At 46.0% G+C, this 27,018-nt stretch overlaps 1 protein-coding gene across 1 annotated transcript in view; it reads left to right on the top strand.

The window, feature by feature from the left end:
- The first annotated feature begins 1,159 nt into the window (after positions 1 to 1,159).
- The window catches only part of DDX18 (DEAD-box helicase 18), a 33,277-nt gene continuing 7,418 nt past the window's right edge, over positions 1,160 to 27,018 (top strand). The window contains exons 1-11 of the mRNA XM_060261211.1: positions 1,160 to 1,442; positions 3,090 to 3,275; positions 3,695 to 3,841; positions 5,235 to 5,370; positions 9,441 to 9,541; positions 9,646 to 9,845; positions 9,964 to 10,078; positions 10,851 to 10,990; positions 11,787 to 11,948; positions 25,173 to 25,325; positions 26,323 to 26,436. Coding sequence (XP_060117194.1) covers positions 1,340 to 1,442; positions 3,090 to 3,275; positions 3,695 to 3,841; positions 5,235 to 5,370; positions 9,441 to 9,541; positions 9,646 to 9,845; positions 9,964 to 10,078; positions 10,851 to 10,990; positions 11,787 to 11,948; positions 25,173 to 25,325; positions 26,323 to 26,436 — 1,557 coding nt within the window. The 5' untranslated portion in view covers positions 1,160 to 1,339. The remainder of the gene's footprint in view (positions 1,443 to 3,089; positions 3,276 to 3,694; positions 3,842 to 5,234; positions 5,371 to 9,440; positions 9,542 to 9,645; positions 9,846 to 9,963; positions 10,079 to 10,850; positions 10,991 to 11,786; positions 11,949 to 25,172; positions 25,326 to 26,322; positions 26,437 to 27,018) is intronic.

The raw sequence follows: 27,018 nt of genomic DNA, 5'->3' as shown, positions 1-27,018 counted from the left end.
ATTCCATTAGATAAACATCCTTTGCCAGATGGCTACAGAAACGTGAGAAAAGGGGGTTTGGAAATGGATGGAACCCAGAACCCTTATTTGACAATACTTCAGCCATTTTATATATGAAACCATACTGCTTGACACTTATTACTATATGCAGCTAGATCAACAAAAGCCAGTACATGGAAAATTGACAAAACTCCATCCTTAAAAACCTGGTACAATAAACTCTGGAATTTATATATACTAGCCAGGGCTTTTTTGGTAGAAAAAGTCCAGCAGGAATTCATTTGCATATTAGGCCACACCTCCTGATGTCACCATTGTTTCACATAGGGCTTTTCTGCAGAAAAGTCCCAGAGGGAATTCATTTGCATATTAGGCCACACCCCTTGACACAAAGCCAGCCGGGACTGCGTTCCTGCTTTAAAAAAAAAAAAAAAAAGCCCTGATCCTAGCAAAGCTTAACGACAAGTCAAAACCATTAAGGGGCTCCTATTCTGATATAGCGACTGTCTGGTTTCCAGTTTTAGAATTCCTACAAGAAAGATCTGAGACACCTACTGTTATAGAAGCTCTTTATTTATGGTAAATGTCTGTAGTTATTTACTTGTAAAAATAAATCTGACAACAGTGATATGAGAAAGTATTTATTTGTTAATACTGTTAAACAATACATGTCTGTATTGCTACATAACAAAACGACCAATAAAAATTATTGGGGGGGGGGGGGGAATCCAGCAGGGGGCCCGTGATCGGTCCATTGTTCCAGAGTCCCTAGATCTGTTGGTCCCGGAGTCCCCAGCAGGAACACCCATTACAGTCTTGAATTGAGTTCGCTTGCACAACAGTATGGATAAGAAATCAAATCCCGCATTAAATGTACAAAGAAAGGAGATGATAGTGGTGGAGCAAAATGCTTATGCTAGAATAAGGTTGTAAGGAACCCTTCTGTTTAATTTTACTGGCACAAACTAACAGGTCGACTCAGGTGGAATTATTGTCGGGGATGCGTGAGTTTGAACCCTGGTATACCTAGCCTTAATCCATAACTCTAACCCGCGCACCACACTGGCTCTTGTCATGTCTACCCGTGCTAACCGAAGACCCGTCGCGAATTCCCCGTGCTTTCCAGTCCGCGGCCTCAAGCGCGCAGGCGCAGGGAGGGGGGAGAAGAGGCGGCAGAGGGCGCTGCTCCTTCCCGGGCCCAGTCGCTAGAGGGCGCTGCAAATTGGCCGCGGCAGGAGGAGGGAAAACGAGAGCCGGGTCGTGTGTTTCTTACGGCCGCTTCCGCTTCCGCTCGCTTTTCCGCACACGTGTTCGGCCCTTTCCGGGAGAGACGCGCAGGATGGCGGAGAGCGGCGGGCACCTTCCCATGCGGCTGCTGCGCAAGAAGATCCATAAGCGCAACCTCAAGCTTCGTCGGCGCAATTTGGCTCTGCAAGCAGCAGGCGAGCGAGAGGTCTCCGGGGGAGGGGGGGAGGGAGGCGGGCGGCCAGGGGTCGCTCCAGATCTGGGCGAGGCTGCCCTGCTTCACGTGGCGCTTGGAAATGAGCGCGGGTTCTTGAGCATCCGCCAGCTCTGCGTAATCCTTGTTGCAAAAGCCTGGTCCTCTCAGGGCCGTTCTCCAGGATGTCGGGGAAAGGGGCGAAGGGTAATAAGCGGGATGCATTTCTTCAAATTCTCGTTCTTAGAATGGAGAAAATTAAACCCCACGCTTTGCGCGTTAATAAAAGAGACGCGAGCAAGCAGCCAGCTGTGGCCCTGTCCGTGCATTCCGAGTTGCGGTAGATGCCTGGTCCTGTTCATAAACGACCTTTCGAAACCCTTAGCTTGCCAGCATCCTTAATGCTTTCTAATTCTTCTACCCTGCCTGGTAGTACCTGGCATGCCTTATGAATAGTCCGAGGAAAGAAAGGCTGATAAGCAGCTGTTTTTAGTTCTGGAAGAATATGCTTCAGTTATAAAAATATGTTTGAAAGTAGATAAGTTAGTGCAGAAAGGTATGTTGGAGTGAAGAAGACTATAGAATGTGAGAGTAGGGCAGGTTGAATCTTGTGAATTAGGGATTATTGAACAGTAGAGATGCTATAGTGAGGTGCATGGCTGCAAAGGAGACAAGGTGGACACTGGGACCTCGCTTGTGTAAGTAGAAAAGTATAGTTCCGGAATCACTGCTTTAGCACTTGCAGTGGTTACTTAGCATGTGTTAGGCCTGCTTCAGATTTTTTTTTCCTTAGAGATACTCATAGTACTGTTTTTTTAAATACAATGTCATTCATCCTTGACTTTGTTCATGTCAGGCTACAGGATAGAAAAGAGTTGAGGTTGCATCATGGAGATCTATTTGAAATCAAGGGGGTATTTGAAATCTTAGTGCATGTACTTTAAACTACAACTTGATGTTGCACTTTACATTAGAAGTTTCACAGTGTGGGAAAAAAACCCAGAAAACCCATCCCTTGTTGCTTACATCAGTATAAGCCGCATTTTTTCATATAGGGAAGTAGCTGTATTTTCATGTATTTTATGGTGACTTATGAAATCAGTAAAGGAAAGTGGCATGGATAAAATGTTCCAAATGCAATGCTTAATCAATGTGCAAACATGGATCATTTGAGGTGATAGATTGGGTTGTGCCAAGGATTTCTGGATATATGTATCATTGGATAAGCATTAAGCCCTGTCAGTGTTTCACAAAAAAGCAGTGTAAGAGAATACAATGCTATATGTGTTGCACAGTGTTCAGTGTACATGTTCAGTTTAAGGGTAATCCTGTACGCATGGCAGGCACACTGGTGCCCTAGGAGCCTGTGTATAGTGGTTAGAGTGCTGGATTAGGATCTAGGAGGTCATGGAAGCTTGTTTGGGTGACCTTGGGTCAGTCACACTCAATGTAAACTACTTCACAGGATTGTTGTGAAGATAAAATGGAGTAGAGGAGAACAATATAAGCTGCTTTGTGTTCCCATTAGGAGAAAAATGGGATATAAATGAAGTAAATAAAAACTACATATATAGAAAGGACTGTATATGATCTGGTCCTTTGAATCTATGCTTTTTCCACCTTATGGATTTGTCATTATCTGATTTATTAGGAGCAGCAACAGTGAACATCTCAGAAGATGGTTCCCCTATCCCCAAACCAGCAGTGGAAGAACATAAAATGAAGGATGTGGAACAGGTTGATACAGTACTCCATGCTGAAGAAGCCAGAGACACAAAGCCTCCTGGATTGAAGAAGAAAAAAAGGAAAATTAAAATTGTGAATGATACAAAACCTGGTAATAAGCATTTTTTCCTGGTTTTGAAAGGGTAATTCGTTCACATTGCATGATCCTGCTGCTGCATTGGTTTTTGAAAAGATTGGGATATGTGCAATAGGATGGTTGATTTTGATGAACATCTGAACATGTAGTAAAATAAATAAACAGTGTAGTAGAATAAATGTTCATGAGCTAGATTAGGTGAGCATTTGAACGTGTTTCAGCAGAGCAAACTGAAATTACTGGCATCATCCCATTCCTCTGTAGGGGCTATAGTTGTCCACATGTTTAAAATATTTACTGTATGGGAACCAGGTATAGGATATTGTTTCACTTGAATGTAGCAACAGTGGTGGTTAATATGCAGAAACCTCAGATGATTGATATGTTGCTTATCTAATATTATTAATTTCTTTTGCTGTGTGCTATATATGCAGAAATTAAAAAAGCAAAAATGGAAGAGGGTGCTGAAGTAGAAAACAGGGTCTTAAGTGGATTGCCCGAAGAAGAAAACATGGATTGTCTGGATGAGAAGGAAGTGGCTGAGGATGCTGATGGATCTGCCTTACCTTTAGGGCTAACAGGCACGCTTTTTCTTATATCTTTAGATTACACTTTTTCCTTTTAAAACAGGTGAATTTTGATTATTTTGTTTTTTAGCATATACCTGAATAAATCACACGGAACTTGGTGAGGATTTCTTTCCAGATATACACATATAAGGTTGGACTGTAGGACTCTTATTGGGAATTTTTAACTTGGCTTATCTTGGAGAACAAACTCCGTTTTTTCAGATACAGTAATATGCACATGATGATTTACAGCATGGTAACAGCTGTCAGTTGTTAACAGTGCTTTTATTTCTCTAGTTTAAGAGTGAGTAGAAAGTGAGGATCTGTAACTCTTTTCATTAAAAAACCTTATATGTGGTGTCTAGAGAATGAAGTTTCAGTGACTAATTTTGGAGCTGGTTTATGTATTCTGCTGGCTGCTTAGGAGCCATTCATCTATGAGCAGGTTCCACTTAGCTATGAGAATGTTCATGTGTCTTTTCCATGGAAGTGGCACTACTTGGGCCAATAGGTACTGACATGTAAATTCTGAGCATCTGTGACAATTTGTGGCATAAGAACATAAGAACATAAGAGAAGCCATGTTAGATCAGGCCAATGGCCCATCCAGTCCAACATTCTGTGTCACACAGCGGCCAAATATATATATATACACACACACACATACACTGTGGCTAATAGCCACTGATGGACCTCTGCTCCATATTTTTATCTAACCCCCTCTTGAAGGTGGCCATGCTTGTAGCCGCCACCACCTCCTGTGGCAGTGAATTCCACATGTTAATCACCCTTTGGGTGAAGAAGTACTTCCTTTTATCCGTTTTAACCTGTCTGCTCAGCAATTTCATCGAATGCCCACGAGTTCTTGTATTGTGAGAAAGGGAGAAAAGTACTTCTTTCTCTACTTTCTCCATCCCATGCATTATCTTGTAAACTTCTATCATGTCACCCCTCAGTCGACGTTTCTCCAAGCTAAAGAGCCCTAAGCGTTTCAACCTTTCTTCATAGGGAAGGTGTTCCAGCCCTTTAATCATTTTAGTTGCCCTTTTCTGAACTTTCTCCAATGCTATAATAATAATTACTGGTTAAGATCCGTCTTCCCTTACATGGTCTGACTTGTCAACTTTGGTGTAAAAGATCAGATTGTCTGGATTCAGGCATTTAAATTCCTTTCTACTTCAATAAAATCAAATTGATTTAACTATGTAGCCCTTGAACAAAAGTTTGAGTCCACAAAAGCTTATACTGTGATTAAAACTTTGCTGGTCTTAAAGGTGCCACTGGACTCAAACTTGGTTCTGCTGCTTCAGACCAACATGGCTAACCCATCTGAATCTACTGTATGTAGCCCCTGATTTTGGTAGACCCTTTTTAAAGAAAACCTACTGTAATGGTTTCTCTTCAGGTGCTTTTGAGGATACATCATTTGCTTCTCTTGCTGGGCTTGTTAGTGAGAACACTTTGAAAGGAGTAGCTGACATGGCCTTCACACACATGACGGAAATTCAGCATAAGAGCATTAAAGCGCTTTTGGAGGGCAGGTAAGAAATGACCTTTCAGACAGCATGTGCTCTTTAAGCTCTTAGCTTTCCTAGGACAAACTTTATATTTATTTATAAATGGATTTTGTAGGCTGCCCTTCCCTGTGAGCAGGGCTCAGGGTGGCTAAAAAGAAAACCAGAACAATAAATAAATACAAGTTAAAATCAGCAATTCAATAGCAATAATATACAAAAAATAAAACAATGCATGTTCCAAGATTGTGAGCCGCCCTGAGCCATTTTATGGGAAGGGCGGGATATAAGTAATTAAATAAATAAATAAATAAATAAGATTGTGGAAAAATTTAATATCCGGAAGCTGCCTGGTGAGGTTTCATGGGGAGAGTGCCAGTCTTATACTGTTCCATTGCTGTCCTCAACCAAATGCCTAGCAGAACGTCTCTGCCTTATATGCCCTGCAGAAAGGCAATGATTTCCCCAGGGCATGGATGTTCTCTGGCAGAGAGTTCCACCAGGCAGGAGCCAGGGCCTAAAAAAGTCCTGGCCCATATCAAGTACAGCCAGATGTTTCTTGGACTGGAGCCCACCAGAAGTTTCTTAATCCCAGAGCATGAAGCTCTTCTGGGGGCATATTGAGAGAGGCAGTCCTGAAGGTATGTGGGTCCCTTTGGAGTTATTGTACATATATGGTCTGTGCAGTATATGTATATTTAATAAAACATGTAGCTGGCTGTGCTTCCCCTTCTCCCCTTAGTGCTTTGTCTTGTTAGAGTGTATGTTTCTATTTTATGGAGCTGCTTCTGCCTTGGCTCTCCCAGTTGCAACTTCTTCCACCTCCCTTTTGCCTCCAACACCCTTTGCCTTGCTACGGTAGGTAGGTGTTCCTATTTGAGGGGGAGTCTGGGCTTCTTCTGCCTTTGCTTTCCTGAGTGCAGCTGGCTCCACCTTCTCCTTGCCTCCTCCATGCTTTGCCTTGCTACAGTGGTTGTGTTTTTTCCCCCCTTTTGGCCAGGTTCTTCTGCCTTGACACTCCCAGGTGCAACTTGCTCCTCAGTTCTTTGCCTTGCTACAGTGGGGGTGTTTTTTGCTGGGCTTCTGCCTTGGTTCCCCCACATGCGACTTGCTTCCCCTTCCCTCCTCCATGCGTTGCCTTGCTACAGTGGGTTGTGTGTTTATTTTTCTTTTTTTGCTGGGTTTCTTCTGCCTTGACTTTTCTGGGTGCAACTGGCCGCACCTCCCTACAATCTCCTTCATGCTTTGCCTTGTGTCAGAACTTAAGAACTTCAAACGGATCCCATACTTGGTTACAAAGCTAGGATTTTATTAGAGAGAACTAAGTACTGGAAGAGACGAGATAACAGTGATGGCGAGGGCCAGCACCAGCGCAGTTTTATACACTAAAGCAAACACATCACAAAGCCACAATTCACACCGTTACAAGCACATCTGTCTTCCCACCATCCACTATCAGCGGGGAGGTTGCCTCCTCGCTCTGAAGGCCACACGGCTTGGCTTCAAAGGGCACCAGTGTGAGAATGTACAGAGACACATCATAATTCAGTCTACAGCCCTAAATATTTTGGATACCAGTAGGGCAAGGTTAATTGCTACATAGGTACTTGGGGTTATTAGGAGGTTACAACATGGAGTCAGTTTGGTTCAGTTACAATCCATACATGAGCAATACTGAGATCAGAGTACAAGCACTGGTTACAAGGCAATGAAGCATCAGCAATAGTTACAAGTTCTGACACCTTGCTACAGTGGGGGTGTATATGTTTCTTTTTCTTTTGTTGGCCTCATTGACTCTCCCAGATGCAATTTGCTCTGCCTTCCCCTTTCCTCTTCAGTATTTTGCTTTGTTACAGTGTGTGTGTGTGTTTCTATACTATTGGTGGAGGGGGGGGGCTGAGCTTCTGCCTTGGCTCTCCTGAGTGTAACTGGCTCTGCCTTCCCCTTGCCTTCTTCATACTTCCCCTTGCTACACTGGGGAGTGTGTGTCTCTTTCTCTTTTTTTGCCGGGCTCATTCATGTTGACTTTAGATTGGGGGGAGGGGGTTGTGGCTCAGCTGAAGAGCCTCTTCTTGGCATGCAGAGTGTCCCCGTTGTTATCCCTGGTACCTCCAGTTAAAAGGACCAGGCTGTGGTTTATAAGCAGGCCTTGAATTCAGTAGGAGCACAGCTCCTGAACCTTTCTGATGGTCCCCTCCTCCTCCCCACCTACCTACCTTGTCCTTTGAATAGTAGATGCAGCTGCATAACAATCCCTGGATTAGGAGAGCTGGCAGCCAGCCAGCCCCTAGGAGCTTTACCACACCCCCAGCAGCCCTCATTAACCCCTGGAGAAGCCCAGGCCACCTTTTCTCCACTTCTTATGTGATTTTGGGTGGTGGGTGGCTTGTTGGCCTTTTGACTGGAGGGAGGGTGGCCAAGGAAAGCCCGGGGGGGGGGGGAGTGGAGCGACCACAGAAGATGGCAGCCACAAATCTGTAGCTCTCCACACCCAGCCTTCCCGCCAAAAAGTACAGCGATTTTACTCACATCAAAATTGCATCCAACTCCATGAAAAATACAGGTGGGGCAAAATGGGGGACAGAAAACCAGATGGTAAGTTTTCTCCCTGGCCCCAAACTGCAGCGAAAAAAGATTGGGTGAAATTTCCCCTAAAAAACAAAAGCAAAGCTGCCGAAGCAGGAAGAGATTGAAATGGAGGCTTCCTCCATTCAGAACTTGCAGGACTCTTTACAAAGCTCTTGGAAGGCTTAAAAGGAGAACTACTAAATATAATGTCTGAAAAAATAGTGCTGTTATTACAGAGCAACTAAAGGAGATGGCAGATACCTTAAATAAAACAACAAAGGTTGCAGACTCAGCAATGTGTCTTGGACAAAAATTAAAGGAAGAAAGCAAGCACATCCAAGAAGAGGTTAAACAACTGAAAGAAAGACTTTTAATAGCAGAGACAAACTTGAAACAAAACCACCTGAAATTTCGTGGGATGGCTGAAAAAATCAAAGAAAAGGCAGACCTTACATCATTTATGAGTCAGTGGCTCAACAGAGATGAAACTACAAGAAGATTTCTCTTTAAGAAATAAAGTGCTTATAGAGTTGGTTTCCAACAAAAATCTGGAAGAATATATCCACGTTATAGTTGTTTTTTTAGATCTGAGAGAGAGAAATATGGTTTTGAAAAAAGCAAGAGAACTTGGACATCTAACCTGTAATGAAGAGAAAATAATTGTGCTCCCAGACATCCCATCGGAAGCATTACAACTGCGTAAGACTTCAGAGTTTATAACTGTGAAATTACAAGAAGCAGATATTAGGTATTGTTGGTCTGTGACTGGAAAAGGACACAAAGGAAAAAATCTGCAAGCATTTGACTCTGATTCCGGAATAGTCCTTTTGAAAGTACTTAAACTGGACACATCAAAGGAGACTCTGGCAAAGCACCAGAGGGGAGAAAAGCTTTCAGTGCCCAGCCATTTCATGTTTTCTCATGAGTCCTAGTCTGGCTCAGAGTATTGACCGTGAGACCTGGTTTGGAAAAGGGTTTGCTCCCCACTCCAGGCAGCATGGGGGCATCAGCTCAGTGCTGCTCTTCTGGCTTTCCAGTTTGCCTGTGGATTTTCCACTACACCTGGTGTGGTGGGACACACCAACTTGATGCTTACCAGGAACACACCAACTTCATGCCTACCCAGAAACTGGTAAAATATCTTTAATTGTGTGTGCGTGTCGGTTCTTTATACTGCAGTACTGCTGCTTACCACTCTGTGCCACAGGGCAGCGCTGCAGTCCAAACTCTGCTTATGACCTGAGTTCAATCCCAGCGGAACCTGGGTTCAGGTAGCTGGCTCAAGGTTGACTCAGTCTTCCATCCCTCTGGGGTCGGTAAAATGAGTACCCAGCTTGCTGTGGGTAAAGTGTAGATGACTGAGGAAGGAAATGGCACCTTGTAAAAAGTCTGCCAAGAAAACGTGCTGCGATGTTACCCCAGAGTTGAAAACAAATGGTGCTTGAACAGGGGGACTGACTTTAAGCTAGTTCTACTTGTAAATTGTCCCAGCTACCTTCTTCCTCTCTAATTCCATTTTCCTATTGCAGAGATATTCTGGCAGCTGCAAAAACTGGCAGTGGAAAAACCCTTGCATTTCTTATTCCAGCAATAGAACTCATCCACAAGTTAAAATTCATGCCTAGAAACGGTAAGGGTTTCTTGGGGGGTTTGCCTGAAATTTTGAAAAGGGTATGGAGTAATCATTTGGTTTTGCTTTTAATGCATGTGTTTCTTCCCCTCCCTACCTCTCAGGAACCGGAGTCATCATCCTTTCGCCTACCCGTGAGCTTGCCATGCAAACTTACGGTGTTCTCAAAGAACTGATGACGTACCATGTTCACACCTATGGCTTGGTAATGGGAGGCAGTAACAGATCAGCAGAAGCACAGAAACTTGCAAATGGCATAAACATAATTGTGGCAACACCAGGCAGACTTCTGGACCACATGCAGGTAGAAAGAATAATGCTGAATGGAACATATCGCTTTATTTTGTGCATGGAACATATAGCTTTATTTTGTGCGTGTTTTAGTAACTGGTAGCACTTTTCTCTGTTTTAACATCTTGCAGAATACGCCAGGATTTCTATATAAGAACTTGCAGTGTCTGGTAATTGATGAGGCTGATAGAATTTTAGAGGTTGGATTTGAGGAAGAAATAAAACAGATCATAAAACTTCTACCAAGTAAGTCATCTTTTCTAGTTATTTTTATTCAGTCATACTTCAGGTAGTATAGGGAGCTGCAGGGTCCAGTGTACTTCAGCAATTCTAACTCCTACTCACAGTTTGCATTGCGTGTCATTTATGTGAAGGGCAATGGGCATACTTCTAGTCCAGTGGACTATTTTATATATATAACTCAATTACGTTGAGCTGGATAAGAGCATGTATTCAATCTGATCTGAATTTGACTGTTAATTGCAAAAAAATGGAGTATTGGTCTTTTCATTTGTTTAAATATTTGTATCCCACTGTCTCCTAAGAGACTCATATTGTCAAAAAATAAATTCAGTATAAACCAACCAACAAAAATAAAACAACAGACTGGAGTTCATGGCTGAATATAATTTGAAGATGCTGGCAGTGAACTACAGGCTCGGAGCCCAAGGTGACCTTTGATTCCTGCTTGCTGGCCATACGCACGCTTACAGTTGCAAGCAGGAAGGAGACAAAACCACAGCTGAGATACCTTTAGGCACATGGTACTTCTGAAAAGAGTCGCTTGTGAATTCATGGTTTGATTCTCTGACTCCATTCTGCTAATGATGGTATACTCCTGTCTGTCAGTGCAAGCGCCTGTTGTGCCAGTGGGAAGTCTTTTGCTCTGAAGCTATGCACTGCTGCTTGCAGAATAAAATTATATGGTCTTAACAATTCTCGGGTGTTTTTGAAGAAAGCTTTTTCATATTTGCAAGTGGACCTTCATTCAGTTGAAGTATAACTATGTCTCTCTCAGAACGTAGGCAGACTATGCTGTTCTCTGCCACACAAACCCGGAAAGTTGAAGACCTGGCAAAGATCTCTCTTAAGAAGGAGCCATTGTATGTTGGAGTTGATGATAATAAAGAGGTGGCCACTGTAGATGGTCTTGAGCAGGTAACTATTCAGTAGAAAAGCAGTCACATCTTAGTTCAGGTCATGTTAACACCTCTTTCAGACCATTTTGTTCCTCTTCGGGTTCCATTTCTCACCTTCCTGTTTTTTTCATATGTATTTCACAGGTATGTATTTTTCATTATGCTCATCTTTTCCATTTGGATTGTTGCTTTCAAATATTCATGAATCCTTTACCAGAAATAACAGTAGCACTGTCTCTGTCCTGATTCCACATGAATTGCACTGATTTGATTGTTGCTAAAAATTGCTTTGTTACGGCAAAGGCTTAATGTTTCTGTGTAAACGCATGAATTGTTTAGTATCTCCTTTGCACTCACCACATGGAAGATTCCCATGACAAATACAGGAGGTTTTTCATGTCAAAATCAGATATTTCCATTAGATACTTTTTTAAAAATTAAAACTGTAAATGCTTTTTATAATCCTAGCTGTGTACTTTGTATTGTACAGAATGTTACGGCACTTTTACTAACCCAACCTGTAAATTGCAGCATTCACTAAATCTTCATATAGTTTGGTATTTTCTGGATGAAGCTTTAAGAGGCATAATATAGGTATTTATCTGAGCTTTTAAAAATATTGATAACAGTTATTCCTTAATTGACTTGATTAATTCAGAGCCTTTTTTTAGGTCTTAGTGAAAATTGTAGAGTGTTTCAAGTAAAAAATAAGTTTCCAGTAGCCAGTTCTTTTTCTTAATTTAATTGAATGTTTTAATCTAAAAATAAAAGTGCACAGGAATTTATGTGAATAACTATTTTCAAACTATGTTTAGGGTTACGTAATGTGTCCTTCAGAAAAGAGGTTTCTCCTGCTGTTCACATTTCTCAAGAAGAATCGGAAAAAGAAGCTGATGGTTTTCTTTTCTTCATGTATGTCTGTAAAGTACCACTATGAGCTTCTGAACTACATTGACCTGCCAGTTTTGGCCATTCATGTAAGTGTTTGGTTCGTGCTAATAGCCTGTGTCACAACTCCTCTCTTTTAATCTTGTGGTTAGATATGGTGGGTATTTAACTTCCTTGTTATTGCTCTCTCTCTGGATATGTAATGCTGCCACCAGGAATTTAATTCCAATCTGATTAATTAACCTTTCCTGTAGTATTGTGCTATAGTTCTATAGTGCTATAGTTCAAAGGCTCCTTTGTTGGACTGTGTCGGCATTTCCCAATTGCAGGGTTGCAATCTGGCACCAGGCCACGCAGGCCTCAATCCCAGGTTGCGAAACCTCCTGACGACATCCCCCCTGAGTCAAAAGAAAGAGAAAGGAAATAGGAAGGAAGGAAAAGGGAGGGAAGCAGTGAAAGAAAGGAGGGACAAAAGGAAGAAAGGCCTAGTTTGCCCCCCCCCCCACACAGCATCGTGCCCGCCCCCGTGCTGCCTCCACCCTCCCTTCCCCACTCCAGGTCAATTTCAGGCTGTGTAAAGCCACCTGTCTCCCTCCCGCCGCCGACCACCTTGTCGGTGGGGAAAACAGTGCGTGCCGAGCGCTGACTCGTCTCTCAGGCAGGCCAGTGGCAGGAACAGCCGTGGCGCCCTTTTCAGACGCCGTCCTTTCGATCTGCTGCTGGTCTGCCTGAGAGATGAGTCAGCTGGTCAGTGCACACCATTTTCCCCACCGACGAGGTGGTCTGCGGCGGGAGAAAGACAGACGGCTTTACACAGCCTGAAATTGACCTGGGGTGGGGAAGGGAGGGAGGAGGTGGCACGGGGGCGGGCACAATGCCGTGGAGGGCAAACTAGGTTTGACTTCCCCCTGGCCAGTGGAGCAGACAGTCAGCAGTTTAAAAGGTAGGTTGCTATCCCGTTTTTCTTTTCCTTTCTTCCTTTTGTCCCTCCTTTCTTTCACTCCTTCCCTCCCTTTTCCTTCCTTCCTATTTCCTTTCTTTTTTCTCTTTTTCTCTCTTTCAGTTTCGAACTCTCTCCCCCTCCCTCCCTCCCATTCATTCATTCATTCATTCATTCATTCATTCATTCATTCTTTCTGTCAGTCTTTCCCCCCCCCTATTTGCTTTGTTTCCCATTCCCCTTCCTCTTTCTCTCAGTCAGTCTTTTCCCCTGTTGCCTTCCTTCCTTCCTTCCTTCCTTCCTTCCTTCCTTCCTTCCTTCCTTCCTTCCTTCCTTCCTTCCTTCCTTCCTTCCTTCCTTCCTTCCTTCCTTCCTTCCTTCCTTCCTTGCCATTGCTAATCTGAGTGTGTGGGGGGAAAGAAGCTTGAAATGTCCTGCTATTTCATGCTTCCCCAGCACTTCCATTTCCTTCCTTCCTTCCTTCCTTCCTTCCTTCCTTCCTTCCTTCCTTCCTTCCTTCCTTCCTTCCTTCCTTCCTTCCTTCCTTCCTTCCTTCCTTCCTTCCTTCCTTCCTTCCTTCCTTCCTTCCTTCCTCCCTCCCTCCCTCCCTCCCTCCCTCCCTCCCTCCCTTTCCTGGGGGGCGGGGAGAGAAGCTTCGAATGCCCTGCCAATTCATGTTTTCCCAGACTGAGAGCATTTTATATTTTTAGTTTTCTGCTGTGGGATCCTTGTGCTTTTTCTTGATGTTTTATTTTTAAAATTGCATTGCAAAATCCCACTCTTCTCCTACCTTCTGTGAGAGTACATTAATGAGGTGCTGGTGGATCTCACTGGCCCCCTCCCAACTCCAGAGATCCTTCCTTAAAGGAGCTGGGAAGAGGACTCAGCAGCATCTCTCTGTGCATGTAGAAGTGCTGTCTGCTCAGGCATGGAGTTTGTGAGATCCAGTTTCATAGTTGTTTTTTCAAGTTCAAACGTCTTTGAATAACTCAAATATAATAATTTTGGATAACTGGATAACTCAAATGTAAATCTTTCTGTGATCTGAAGTAGCTCAGCTTCTTTTGTCTAAGGCAGAGGTGGCCAACGGTAGCTCTCCAGATGTTTTTGCCTACAACTCCCATCAGTCCCAGCCATTGGCGATGCTGGCTGGGGCTAATGGTAGTTGTAGGCAAAAAACATCTGGAGAGCTACCGTTGGCCACCCCTGGTCTCAGGGATTTAAGTCATTCACAGTGTGCCTCATCACTGTCATAGTAAGCATTAATCACTTTGTCCAGTCAGTTTAGCAATTATATTTTCATTAGCCAAGCACCCAAACTTACATAAGGATTAATGCTCAGCTTCTGGAATCCCAAGGCCAGTGTTGATCTAGTGTAAAGAGATCCTCTTTTTGCCAGGTAGTGATTGGCAGAATGATTATCAAGAGACTAATTTTTTGAAAATGCAGCCAGGTATTGAGTTGACTTTGAATCTTGAAGAATGCCTGCTGCTTTGAAGTATTTTGCAGATTGCAGGTGTCCCTTTATGGAGGCTGGGGGTGCATAACAAGAATGTCAGCATCTAAGCAAGATTTCAGCAGTGGAGTCATAAATAAACCTTTAAATGCCATCCTTAAATCTGTCTTCAGAATGCTTATCTGAGGAACAAGGTTGAAGTTGTTTGTTAGAATGAAGTTTTCTGCCATTTTAGCTGTATCTGGGTTGGTGCACTAAAGCTGTTTTCTCGATTTCCATAATGAACAAAAGATGGACTCTCCTTTGCTTTTGCATATATTAACATGAAAAGCATTACAACTCAGAATTTGTAAGCAAACTGAAAAGAGGGGAAGACATTTAAACAAGCTGAAAAGAGGTGAAGGAGACTATGACATAATAGGCCTTTCTGAAACTTGGTGGGATGACACTCACAACTGGAATATTAGGATTCAGGGGTACAACTTATTTAAAAGGGACAGGCAAATGAAAAAGGGCGGAGGCGTAGCAGTATGTATGAAGGAGGTATATACTTGTGAAGAAATATGTGAATCTGAGCATGGCAGCTCAGTTGAGTCTCTGGGTAAAAATAAAAGGAGTTGTCAAGTCGGCTGAATTCAATAACGAGTCTCTTGATAAAGTAGCAAGTTTATTGTAATCAGAACTGTGGACCATGGCAGAGATTGAAGGACTGAAACACGTATGCACTAATCCAGTATTTAAAGTATGAATCTAAAGGATTCCTACGGGGGGCAATCTATGCAACACATCTTCACACTAGGATGCTACTTCTTTCGTTCCCAGACCGAAGTCTTGACACCCCATACTCCCCACAGAGAACAAGGCTGGGAAGGCGCCACTATCTTGTTCACAGGTTAGCATTTCAAAGCAGGTTACACAACAAAGGCATTTCTAGAGAGGGGGCAGGAGAGTGAGCTAGCAGCCCCCGGTGTACACTGTAAAGTACCCAGACTCCTTCACTTCAGAACCAACCTTAATACAGATATTGAGTAACCCATAGCAGACTTGACATACTGCCCCCCCTAGGATCCCCCTCCTGCCGGGCGGCCTTGCAAGGAGGGCGAGTCACATTTATGGCTCCGGAACTCGGGCCCCGAGAGGCTCCGGCACTCCCCCTTCGAGGGGAGGGTTGGTGAATCTTGTGAATGCCATTTGGACGGCCCCGGAGATCTGCGCAGTAGGCTGCAATGAAAAACAGGGTGGACTTTACCAAGAGCAGGGGGGAGGTCTAACTCTACTGTCACCGGGTTGATTACCCGCTTGATTTTGAATGGCCCTAAGAACTTAAAAGCCAATTTCCTAGACGGTTGTGCCAGAGGCAGGTTTTTTGTTGACAGGTACACGGAGTCCCCCACCTTCAAGTCCCAGACTGGCACATGGCTTTTATCGTACTGTTTCTTATACGCCTCCTTGGCCAGCTTCAGGTTTTCTTGAATGGCTGGCCAACATTGGCTGGGACCTTGCCACCATTGCTCGAAACTTGAGCCCGTCAATCCCTCCCCCCCTGGCAGCATGGGAATCGGCTTTCCCTCATACCCGAACACTGTTGCAAAGGGAGATGCTTTTGTGGAACTGTGAGCGCTGTTGTTGTAAGCGTATTCAGCGAAGGGGAGGAGGTCCACCCAGTCCGACTGGCGTAGGCTCACAAAGCACCGTAGGTACTGCTCTAGCACCCCGTTCACTCTCTCAGTCTGTCCGTCCGTCTGGGGGTGATAGGCAGAACTTAGCCCCTGTTCCATCCCTAGTAACTTACAAAACTCCCGCCAGAAGGTGGCAACGAACTGAGGCCCCCTGTCACTTATGACCTTGTCAGGGATGGAGTGATGTTTGGCCACGTGGTCGAAAAATAAAGTCGCTAGTTTCTTGGCCGTGGGTAATTGGCTGCAGGGGATGAAGTGGGCTTGTTTTGAAAACGTGTCCACCACCACCAGTATGACTGTTTTCCCCCGGGAGGGGGGTAGCTCGACTATGAAGTCCATGGACACCATGGCCCATGGCCGTTTTGCTGTTTCCAGAGGCTGTAGGAGTCCCGGGGGTTTCCCCCCCCTCCTTTTTGCCATCACACACACCGGGCAACCAGCTACAAAGTCCGACACATCCTTCTTTAGGGACGGCCACCAGAACTGCCGGTGCACCAAGTGCAAGGTTTTTACATAGCCGAAGTGCCCAGCTAATTTGGAGCAGTGACATAGTTGGAGAATTTCTTTCCTTAATATTTCCGGGATGTACAGTTTCTCCCCCTTGTACCAAAGAGCGTCTTTTCTTTTCTGCAACCCCTCCGGCCGCCCACCTCCCTCCCGTTCGGCCTCTAGGGTGATTCGTTCTTTGCTTAGCCCGCTCAATTCCTTTTTCCTCTGCGAGCGGGTAGTGACCATAGCCGCCACTTGTGTGGGGGGGATCAGGGAATCTACCACTTCCTCTCTCTGGCTCTCATGCTGTGGGAGCCTGGACAGGGCGTCTGCTAGGAAATTGCGGGTCCCCGGGATGTGTTTCAGGGTGAAGTCGAATCTGGAGAAGAAGCCCGCCCACCTGATTTGCTTTTCACTCAATTTTCTTTTCCCTGTTAGTGCCTCTAGATTTTTGTGGTCCGTCCATATCTCAAAGGGCACCCTGGCTCCCTCCAACCAGGACCTCCAAGTTTTCAGTGCAAACATGACAGCGAAAGCCTCTTTGTCCCACACTGACCAGTTCCTCTGCTCCTCCGAGAACTTTCGCGAAATGTAAGCGCAGGGTCTCAGCTTCCCCTCCTCATCCCTCTGCATGAGAATGGCTCCTACGGCGACGTCGGAGGCGTCGCATTGGACCACAAACCCCTTCCGCTCATCTGGGTGGCTTAAGACCGGCTCGCTTGTGAACAGTTGTTTAAGCCGGTCGAAAGCCGCCTGACAAGTCGGTGTCCAATTCAGCCTGGCCCCTGGTCGCTTTGCCTCCTCTCCCTTCCCCTTCGTCTTCAGGAGGTCTGTTAGGGGCAGAGCGATCTGGGCGAACCCCTCAATGAATGTCCTATAGAAATTGGAGAATCCGAGGAAACTTTGGAGCTGTCTACGTGTCCTCGGGGGGGCCCACTCTAGAACTGCCTGAACTTTGGCTGGATCCATGGCCAGCCCGTCCCCAGACACCCGGAAGCCCAAATAGTCTAGTTCCGTGCGGTGGAACTCGCATTTAGACAGCTTGGCGTAGAGCTGGTGCTTCAGCAGGGTGGCCAGCACTTCCCTCACTAGTTTCACATGGGATTGTTCGTCTTGCGAATAAATAATGATGTCATCAAGGTACACCACCACCCCCTTGTACAGAAATTCCCGCAATACATCATTTATGAAATTCATGAACACCCCCGGTGCCCCTTGCAATCCAAACGGCATGACTAAATATTCAAATTGCCCCATCGGGGTGTTGAACGCCGTTTTCCACTCATCCCCCTCCTTGATGCGCACTCGGAAGTACGCGTCCCGCAGGTCAAGCTTTGTGAAAATCTTCCCCCCCGCCACCGTGCTTAGCAAATCTTTGATGAGGGGGATGGGGTAGGCGTTTGACATGGAAATCGCGTTAATCCCACGAAAATCCGTGCAAAGCCTAAGACTGTGGTCCTTTTTCTTTCTAAACAACACGGGGGCCGCGTGGGGGGCCGTCGCGGGTCTGATGAACCCCCTTTTCAAGTTCAAGTCTAGGAATTTTCGCAGCTCCTTCTTCTCAGCCCACCCCATTTGGTAGAGCTTGGCCCTGGGAAGGCTTTCCCCGGGGATTAGTTCTATCGCACAGTCTGTGCTCCTGTGGGGGGGTAGCTGGTTGGCCTCCCGCTCACTAAATACCTCCATCAGGTCGCGGTAGGCGTCCGGGACATGGTGCACCTCTTCCACCAGGACGCACGCCCTCTCCCAAGCGGCTGGCGCTCGTGGCCCCCATGCTGCCTGCCAAAGGTGCTGGTTGCAACTTGGGTCGGGAAATCTGATGGTCTGGGCTCTCCAGCGGATGAGGGGCTCGTGCTTTTCCAACCACCCCACTCCCAGGACCACGGGGTAGCCGCAGGCGGGCGCGATCACAAACGTCTCTGAGTCCCAGTGATCCTCAATCCCCAGGGGGCACGGCTCAGTCTCTTGCGTGCAGGGTTCCCCCCCCATTACTGACTCATCCATCTGTTCAAAGTGCATGGGGTGGGGCAGTTGTAAGCGTTTCAATCCCAGAGCCTCCACCACCTTGGGGGAAATCAGCTCTCTATTACAGCCCGAGTCTATGAGGGCCCGGATCTGTAGGAACCTTTTTAGCTTTGGGTTCAACAATTTGACCACTATAAAGTACAACCTTCCCGTGGGTCTCACCGTGAGCGGTGCCTCCTCTCGGTCGACCTGCTGGTTGGCACCATTCAAAGCAGGTCGGCGTCGTTTCCCGCCGGCTCCTCTTCCCACGCCAGCTCGGCCAGCTCCTCTGACAGACGCACCTCCTCCTCTTGTAGGTCGTCTTGCACCAGGAGCGCGCTGCTCTTCGCCGCGTCCTTAGGGCGGCCGGTGGTTTTCTTGGGGCCGGGGGTGCCCGGGCGGGTGGCTCCCTGCGGTGGGGCGGCCCCGGTGGCTGATTGGGGGCAGCCGGAGGCTAGATGGTTGGGGTCCCCACACCGAAAACAACGTCGGGGCCCCCCCGGGGCAGCCACCGCCTGCTTCTTGACTTTAGGTGGCTCAGCCTTCCCGGGGCTTGCTTTCGGCGTTCCCCTGCCGGCGGCCAGTGCTTGGCGCAGCATCGCCACTCGTTTCAGGTTGGTCTCCACCTCCCCCGCCAGCTGAATCCACCCCACCAGGGTATCGGGGCGGGCTTGCGTGAGCGCTCTATCCAGGATGCTCGGGTTCAGCCCATTGGTGAAGTGCTCGATCTTCATCACCTCGTTCCAGTTCCGAGCCCGGGCGGCGTTGGCCTGGAAGTCGGCCGCGTACTCCCGGATGGATCGGGCCCCTTGCTTCATGTTCCGCAGCGCCGCCAGCGCTCGGGTTTCTTGCAGGGGGTCCTCGTACTGGGTCAGCAGGGCCTGCACGAAAGTGTTTACGAAATGGAGGACCGGGCTGTTGGTTTCGCATAGGCTCACATACCACTTCTTCGCTGCGCCCCGTAGCTTCGACCCGAGGTAGTCCACGCGGCTCATCTCATCGGGAAATGAGTCCCCCCAGTAGTGCATGTAGCTGTTTGCTTGGATCGCGAAGTAGTTCACTTCCTCCGGGTCCCCGTCGAACGTGGCGTCCAGCTCCCGGCCCCCCCCAGGTCTCTTTGTCTGACCGGGGCAGGGGGGGGCGCCGCTGGGGCTTGCGGGGCCGCTCCGGGTGGAGGAGCGGCGGGGCCCTGTCGAGCCGGGGGTCCCCGCGGACCCGCCGGGGCTGGCTGTTGCTGGCGAGCCCCGGTCACCCCCAGCGCTCTGCCCAGCTGCGCGGTCAGGGTCTGCATCTGGTCCTTTAGGTCTCTCACCGCCCCGTCGATCTCCCTGCGGACCATCGCGCGAAACGTCTCGTACTCCTCATCGGTCTGGTCCTTGGGGCTCGCCCCTCCGTCCTCCGCTCCGCACTCGGCCCCTTCGCTTCCACTCTCGAGGTCCTGCGCCCCCGCGGCGCTGGCGCCTTCGCTCGCCTCGCCCGGGTGGACGGCGGCGGCCTCGGCCAGTTGGACCCGCTTGGTGTGGCGGGTCATGATCGCCTCCCGACGGACCGGGGCTTGATCCATCAGCGTAGTGGAGGTTCTTGGCTGGTATTGCCGTGGGGTCGCCACCAGCTGAAACTGTGGAGGGGAGGCTGCGGTCCTTCTGGCAGTATGGGTGTGCCAGGGTGTCTCGGCCCCCTCCACTCTGGTTGGGAATCCTCCATTCTCCGGAGACTGTTCGGACATCGCCTTTTCAGTTGCCGGAAAGGTTGAACTCCAAGATAGGGAGTCCTTCAAAATGTCAAGTCGGCTGAATTCAATAACGAGTCTCTTGATAAAGTAGCAAGTTTATTGTAATCAGAACTGTGGACCATGGCAGAGATTGAAGGACTGAAACACATATGCACTAATCCAGTATTTAAAGTATGAATCTAAAGGATTCCTACGGGGGGCAATCTATGCAACACATCTTCACACTAGGATGCTACTTCTTTCGTTCCCAGACCGAAGTCTTGACACCCCATACTCCCCACAGAGAACAAGGCTGGGAAGGCGCCACTATCTTGTTCACAGGTTAGCATTTCAAAGCAGGTTACACAACAAAGGCATTTCTAGAGAGGGGGCAGGAGAGTGAGCTAGCAGCCCCCGGTGTACACTGTAAAGTACCCAGACTCCTTCACTTCAGAACCAACCTTAATACAGATATTGAGTAACCCATAGCAGACTTGACAGGAGTAAGAAATAACATTGATATTATGGTGGGGGTCTGCTATAGACCACCAAGTCGGGCAGAGGACTCCTACTGCAGATTGCAAAGTTCTCCAAGAGAAGGGACACAGTGATCATGGGAGATTTCAGTTACCCGTACATCTGTTGGAAGTCCAACTCTGCTAAAAATGAAAAGTCAAATAGATTCCTGACTTGTCTTGCTGACAACTTCCTTTTCCAGAAAGTGAATAAGGAAACAAGGAGATTTGCTATCTTGGATTTAATTCTCACCCACAAGGAAGAATTGATTGAAGAAGTGGAAATAGTGGGCACCCTGGGCAGTAGTGACCATGTGATTTTGGAATTTACAATCTTAGGGAAGGGAAAAGCTGTATTTGGTCAGACCTATAGCTTGGCCTTCAGAAAGGCAAACTTAGAACTATGCTGGGTAAAATTCCATGGTCAGAAATACTTAGGAGGAAGGGGGTTCAGGAGGGGTGGAAGTTTCTTAAAAGCGAAATACTGAAAGCGCAATCGCAGATGATTCCTATGAGAAGAAAAAATGGAAATAGCCTAAAGAAGCTAAAGTGGCTCCATAAACAGCTCTCTAAAGACTTGAAAAATAAAAAAGACTCCTTTAGGAATTGGAAGGAGGGCCTTATAACCAAGGATGAATATAAACAAATCACCAGTGCTTGTAGAGAAAAAGTAAGAAAAGCCAAATCTCAGTATGAGCTTAGGCTGGCCAAAGATGCTAAAAACAACAAAAAAATGGTTCTTTTTTATGTTCAGAGTAAGAAAAAGAGCAAGAAAGTGAAATTGTAAAGGGTAATGAAGAGAGGGCGGAACTGCTCAATTCCTACTTTCCTCAGTCTTCTCTTCTGAGGGAAACGGTGCTCAACATGGCAGAAACAGAACATATAAGGAGGGTATGAAGTTCCAACCTAGGATCAGCATAGGGGTAGTACATAAACACCTAGTTTCTTTAAATGACACCAAGTCCTCAGGGCCGGATGAATTGCATTCAAGGCTTCTAAAAGAGCTTGTGGATGTAATTTCTGAGCCTCTGGCTATTATTTTTGAGAATTCTTGGAGAACAGGAGAAGTGCTGGAAGATTGGAGGCAGGCAAATGTTGTCCCCATCTTCAAGAAGGGGAAAAAAGACAATCCGGGTAACTACCGACCCGTCAACTTGACGTCTATACCTGGAAAAGTTTTAGAACAAATCATCAAACAGTCAGTGCTGGAACATTTAGAAAGAATGGATGTGATTACTAAGAGCGAACATGGGTTTCTCAAGAACAAGTCATGTCAGACTAACCTAATCTCTCTTTTTTTGAGAAAGTGACTGCCTTGCTGGATCAGGGGAATGCTGTAAATGTCGTTTAGCTTGATTTCAGTAAGGCTTTTGATAAGGTTCCACATCCTATCCTTGTTGACAAGTTGATAAAATGTGGTTTGGATCCTGTTACCGTTAGGTGGACTTGTAACTGGTTGACAGATCGCACCCAAAGAGTGCTTGTGAATGGTTCCTCATCCTCCTGGAGAGGACTGACGAGTGGAGTGCCTCAAGGATCTGTCCTGGGACCTGTTTTGTTCAACATCTTTAGAAATGATTTGGATGAAGGAATAGAGGGAATGCTTATTAAATTTGCAGATGATACAAAATTGGGAGGGGTTGCAAACATAGAAGAAGACAGAAACAGGATACAGGATGACCTTGACAGGCTGGAAAACTGGGCTAAAATCAATTAAATGGATTTTAACAGGGAGAAATGTAAAGTTCTGCATTTATGTAGGAAAAATTCAATGCATGGTTATGAAATGGGGGGATTTGTCTTAGCAGCAGTATGTGTGAAAAGGATCTAGGGGTCTTAGTGGATCATACGCTGAACATGAGTCAACAGTGTGCTGTGGTGGCTAAAAAGGCAAATGCAGTTTTGGGCTGTATCTACAGAAGTATAGTGTCCAGATCACGTGATGTGATGATATCCCTTTACTCTGCTCTGGTAAGACCTCACCTGGAGTATTGTGTTCAGTTTTGGGCACCACATTTTTAAGAAAGATATAGATAAGCTGGAACGAGTCCAGAGGAGAAGACGAAGATGGTGAGGGGTCTGGAGACCAAGTCCTATGAGGAAAGGTTGAAGGAGCTCGGGATGTTTAGCCTGAAGAGGTGGCTGAGAGGTGATATGATCACCAACTTCAAGTACTTGAAGGGCTGTCATCTAGAGGATGGTGTGGAATAGTTTTCTGTGGCCCCGGAAGGTTGGACCAGAACCAGTGGGTTGAAATTAAATCAAAAGTGTTTCCGGCTCAACATTAGGAAGAACTTCCTGACCGTTAGAGTGATTCCTCAGTGGAACAGGCTTCCTTGGGAGGTGGTGGGCTTCCTTGGAGGTTTTTAAACAGGCTAGATGGCCATCTGACAGCAATGAAGATCCTGTGAATTTAGGGGGAGGTGTTTCTGAGTTTCCTGCATTATGCATGGGGTTAGACTAGGTGACTCTGGAGATTCCTTCCAACTCTGTGATTCTAGTGTTTTCTGTAGTTTATATTTTGAGTACTTTTGTAGTGTAAGAAGGGAGTGAGCCATGAGATTCCTGACTGAACTCCCGCTTCAACCATTAGAATAATCATAAACAGATCTACTCAGAATACCAGTCAGGACTATTCAAGGATGTTTACTCCTGCAAAAGTGTTCTTAGGTTGTATGTGGAAGTAGCCTGAGGTAAACTGTTGTTCCTCAGACCATGTGTAGCTTACTTTGATCAAATTTATAATAAGAGACACAAGAAGTATTTTAGAGTGCTAACTAACATTATGGGGGGGGGCGGGTAGCCATCTTTGTCTGAAGCAGCAGAACAAAGTTTGAGTCCAGGGGCATCTTTAAGATCAACAAAGATTTATTCAAAGTATAAGCTTTCATAAGCAAGCACACTTTTAAAGATACAAACAATGGAATAGAATCTCCTCAAGTCCTACTTACAGGAAAAGAGAGGGTGAGGCAGCCATTAGGAAAGGGCAAGATGCATAAGTTGAGCTGACATAGGATCAGGTGGACAGTAATATCAACGAATGTCAGCAAATTAGCACATAAATGCAAGAGCTGACAGAGATGTGAGAACGAAGCTAGAGTCCAGCAGCACCCTAAGAGAAACCAAGTTCAACCCTGGGTTCAAGGGAGAACAGAGACTCAGCATATGCACACTTGAGAGCCAGTTTGGTGTAGTGGTTAAGTGCATGGACTCTTATCTGGGAGAACCGGATATGATTCCCCACTCCTCCACTTGCACCTGTTGGAATGGCCTTGGGTCAGCCATAGCTCTCATGGGATTTGTCCTTGAACAGGCAGCTGCTGTGAGAGCCCTCTCAGCTCCACCTACCTCACAAGGTGTCTGTTGTGGGGCTGAGAGGTATAGAAGATACCTCTTCTGACTGAACTCCTGCTTCAACCATTAGAATCATCTAATGGTTAGAGAAGATATAGGAGATTGTAAGCAGCTCTGAGTCTCTGATTCAGAGAGAAGGGCGGGGTATAAATCTGCAATTCCTCTTCTTCACATACACTGAAATAGATTTTCTCAAATATTACATGCAGGTTAGTTGTCAGGAAGAGCTAATTGGAGTCAAGATGCATAAGTAACTGAGCAATAAATACAGTTAAGATTGGAATAACAATATGGTAGGACATGTAAATAGCAGCGAATTGGCATACAGATAATAAAGGAGAACAACAGAAGTGAGAACCAGTGGCCCCATTAAGATCAACAAAGTTTAATTTATGGATATAAGTAAGAACTGAGTGACTTAGCATGTCTATTGAGATAAGCAGCCAGTATCCCTGGGGGTTCCATTGTCCTGTGTGTTTTAAGAGCTCAGCAATCTCCTGCTCCACTCTGCTTCTGAACATCCTTTGCAATAAAACAGCTGCTTTGAGGTCTCCCATTGAGTGCCCTGGGAGGTTGAAATGTTCTCCTACAGGCTTCTCAGTTTTGTAATTTTTGATGTCAGATTTGTGTCCATTTATCCTTTGGCATAGGGTTTGAAGGGCACTGCTGGCATTTAATGGCATATGCAGTGTTAGAAAATGAGCAAGTACTGTAGTTCAGAGGTGGCTAAATTTGCTTAGCATCAGAGCCACATAGAATAAATATTTTTAAAAGCCTCGCCGTGTTGTACTGATGTGGTGGCACACCTCCAGGAGATGGCCATGAACCATCACAAAAACCATGGCAGTTAATGGGTGGATGAACCACGAATTGGCCTGGTTCATGACAAAATGTGTTTTGGAATTCAGTTCAGGCCCATCCCTAGTCCATGGTTTCTCCAGTTGAAGTATCTTTGGTGGAAGATGCTGGAAAATGCTTTTCTTTGCCTGAAGCCCCAAAGAGCTGCTGACAGCAGAAAATACTGACCTTGGTGGATTATAATGTACCATTTGTTTATACAGTAGCTTGATATAATCATGTATGAGATTGCTTTAGCTTTAGAGTTCTATGAACAGAATCCCCGCTGTCATCAGTTACCTGAAGCATGCACATTTGTTTCTCTTAGGGCAAGCAGAAACAGACAAAGCGCACAACCACTTTTTTCCAGTTCTGCAATGCAGACTCTGGGATCCTGTTGTGCACAGATGTTGCTGCCCGTGGACTGGATATTCCTGAGGTTGACTGGATAGTTCAGTATGACCCACCAGATGACCCAAAGGTAATTATGTTTTCTGGAATTCTGCAAGGTTTCAGACAGTAGATACTTGAGACCGTCATTGTTTTAAAAGTACAGTTGCTGCAAAACCTGATTTAATCATTAGCTTTTGCATGGAATTGTGTCATGTCTTTTGTCCAGGTTGTTCAAAGTGGTGTGTGTGGGCTTTCCAGGCCTGAGCAAAGTTGTACTCTCTCTATGTGTATACACACGTACATACATATACACACACCTCTAGTCAGCAAGCTTCCATGGGTCCTGGATCTCCCAGATCCTACTCTGACAGTGTTAATGACAAAACCACACTCATGCTTACTACGAGCTTGTAGAATGGCTGGTAGTAGCATTGTAACAGCATGCCACATGGGGCACGGCTACCTTAGAAGCTTCCTGCCTCTTGGAAGGTCTGTGGTAGCTAGAATGCTGTCAGTGTGCCATGTAAGTAGGGAATGGAACAGCCCTTGGGGTTTCTGAGGTCTCTTTGCTGTTTGAAGTTTTTTGTTAACATTTGGATTGCCAAAAATTTAAACTCATTCTTTGTGCAACATTTCTGTTTGGGGACCAAGAGGCTTTAAGTGAGCGTGTTTGTGTGCATGTATGCAATATATAATGAGCCCTGTGGCACAGAGTGGTCATCTGCAGTATTGCAGACAAGCTCTGCTCATGACCTGAGTTCGGTCCTGGCAGAAGCTGGGTTCAAGTAGCCGACTCAAGGTTGACTCAGCCTTCCATTCTTCTGAGGTCGGTAAAATGAGTCCCCAGCTTCCTGGGGGTAAAGTGTAGATGACTGGGGAAGGCAATGGCAAACCACCCTGTAAAAAGTCTGCCAAGAAAACGTTGTGAAAGCAACGTCAGTCCAGAGTCGGAAATGACTGGCGCATGCACATTTACCTTTATGCAATACATGCATTTGAATCTATTTGCAGTGTTACTATTTTCACTTTAAAAATACCAACTTTCATGAACTTATTAGTTGCTCTCCGATTGTTTCTTTCCAAAGGAATACATTCATCGTGTTGGTAGAACTGCCCGTGGGATCAATGGGAGAGGGCATGCCCTGCTTATTTTACGGCCTGAAGAACTGGGTTTCCTGCGTTACCTAAAGCAAGCCAGGGTATGTTGGTGTGGAGTGCTCCATCTAAGCTGCCAGTAGTTGTAATGATTAATCAACTGTTTTGGGGTTCCACTTATCTGATTCCCAGAGAATATTTAATGAAACCAACTTAGTAGCAATGCAAAGCAGCTGCCATAAATGAAATCGCATAAATGGGATGTGCTTTCAGCCATTGGAATGTAAAGCCTCAAGGAATGTAGTGAATGAAACACAATATGCTCCCTTGCTACTGAGGGAGGTGGTGAGCTCCCCCTCACTGGCAATCTTTAAGCAGTGGCTGGACAGACACTGGTCAGGGATGCTCTAGGCTGATCCGGCATTGATCAGGGGGTTGGACTAGATTGCCTGTATGGCCCCTTCCAACTCTATGATTCTATGAACATGCATTGGTGGTGATCTTGGTTCTAATTTAGATGTGCTGGATTGAGATCCACCATATTTATAATAGTACTGGAGCTATTAGGTTTTTGCTCCCCCAGTTTATGAAATGGTCATAAACTTTCACTTTGTGTGTTATGCAGTTGTTAGGAGAGAAGGGAAATAAAAGTGGTAATGGCACAATGGAGATCTTTAGCAGTACTG

Source organism: Heteronotia binoei, chromosome 21 (assembly GCF_032191835.1).
Source record: "Heteronotia binoei isolate CCM8104 ecotype False Entrance Well chromosome 21, APGP_CSIRO_Hbin_v1, whole genome shotgun sequence".
In the NCBI taxonomy this organism is placed as follows: Eukaryota; Metazoa; Chordata; class Lepidosauria; order Squamata; family Gekkonidae; genus Heteronotia; species Heteronotia binoei.
This window is presented reverse-complemented; position numbering and strand designations above follow the sequence as displayed.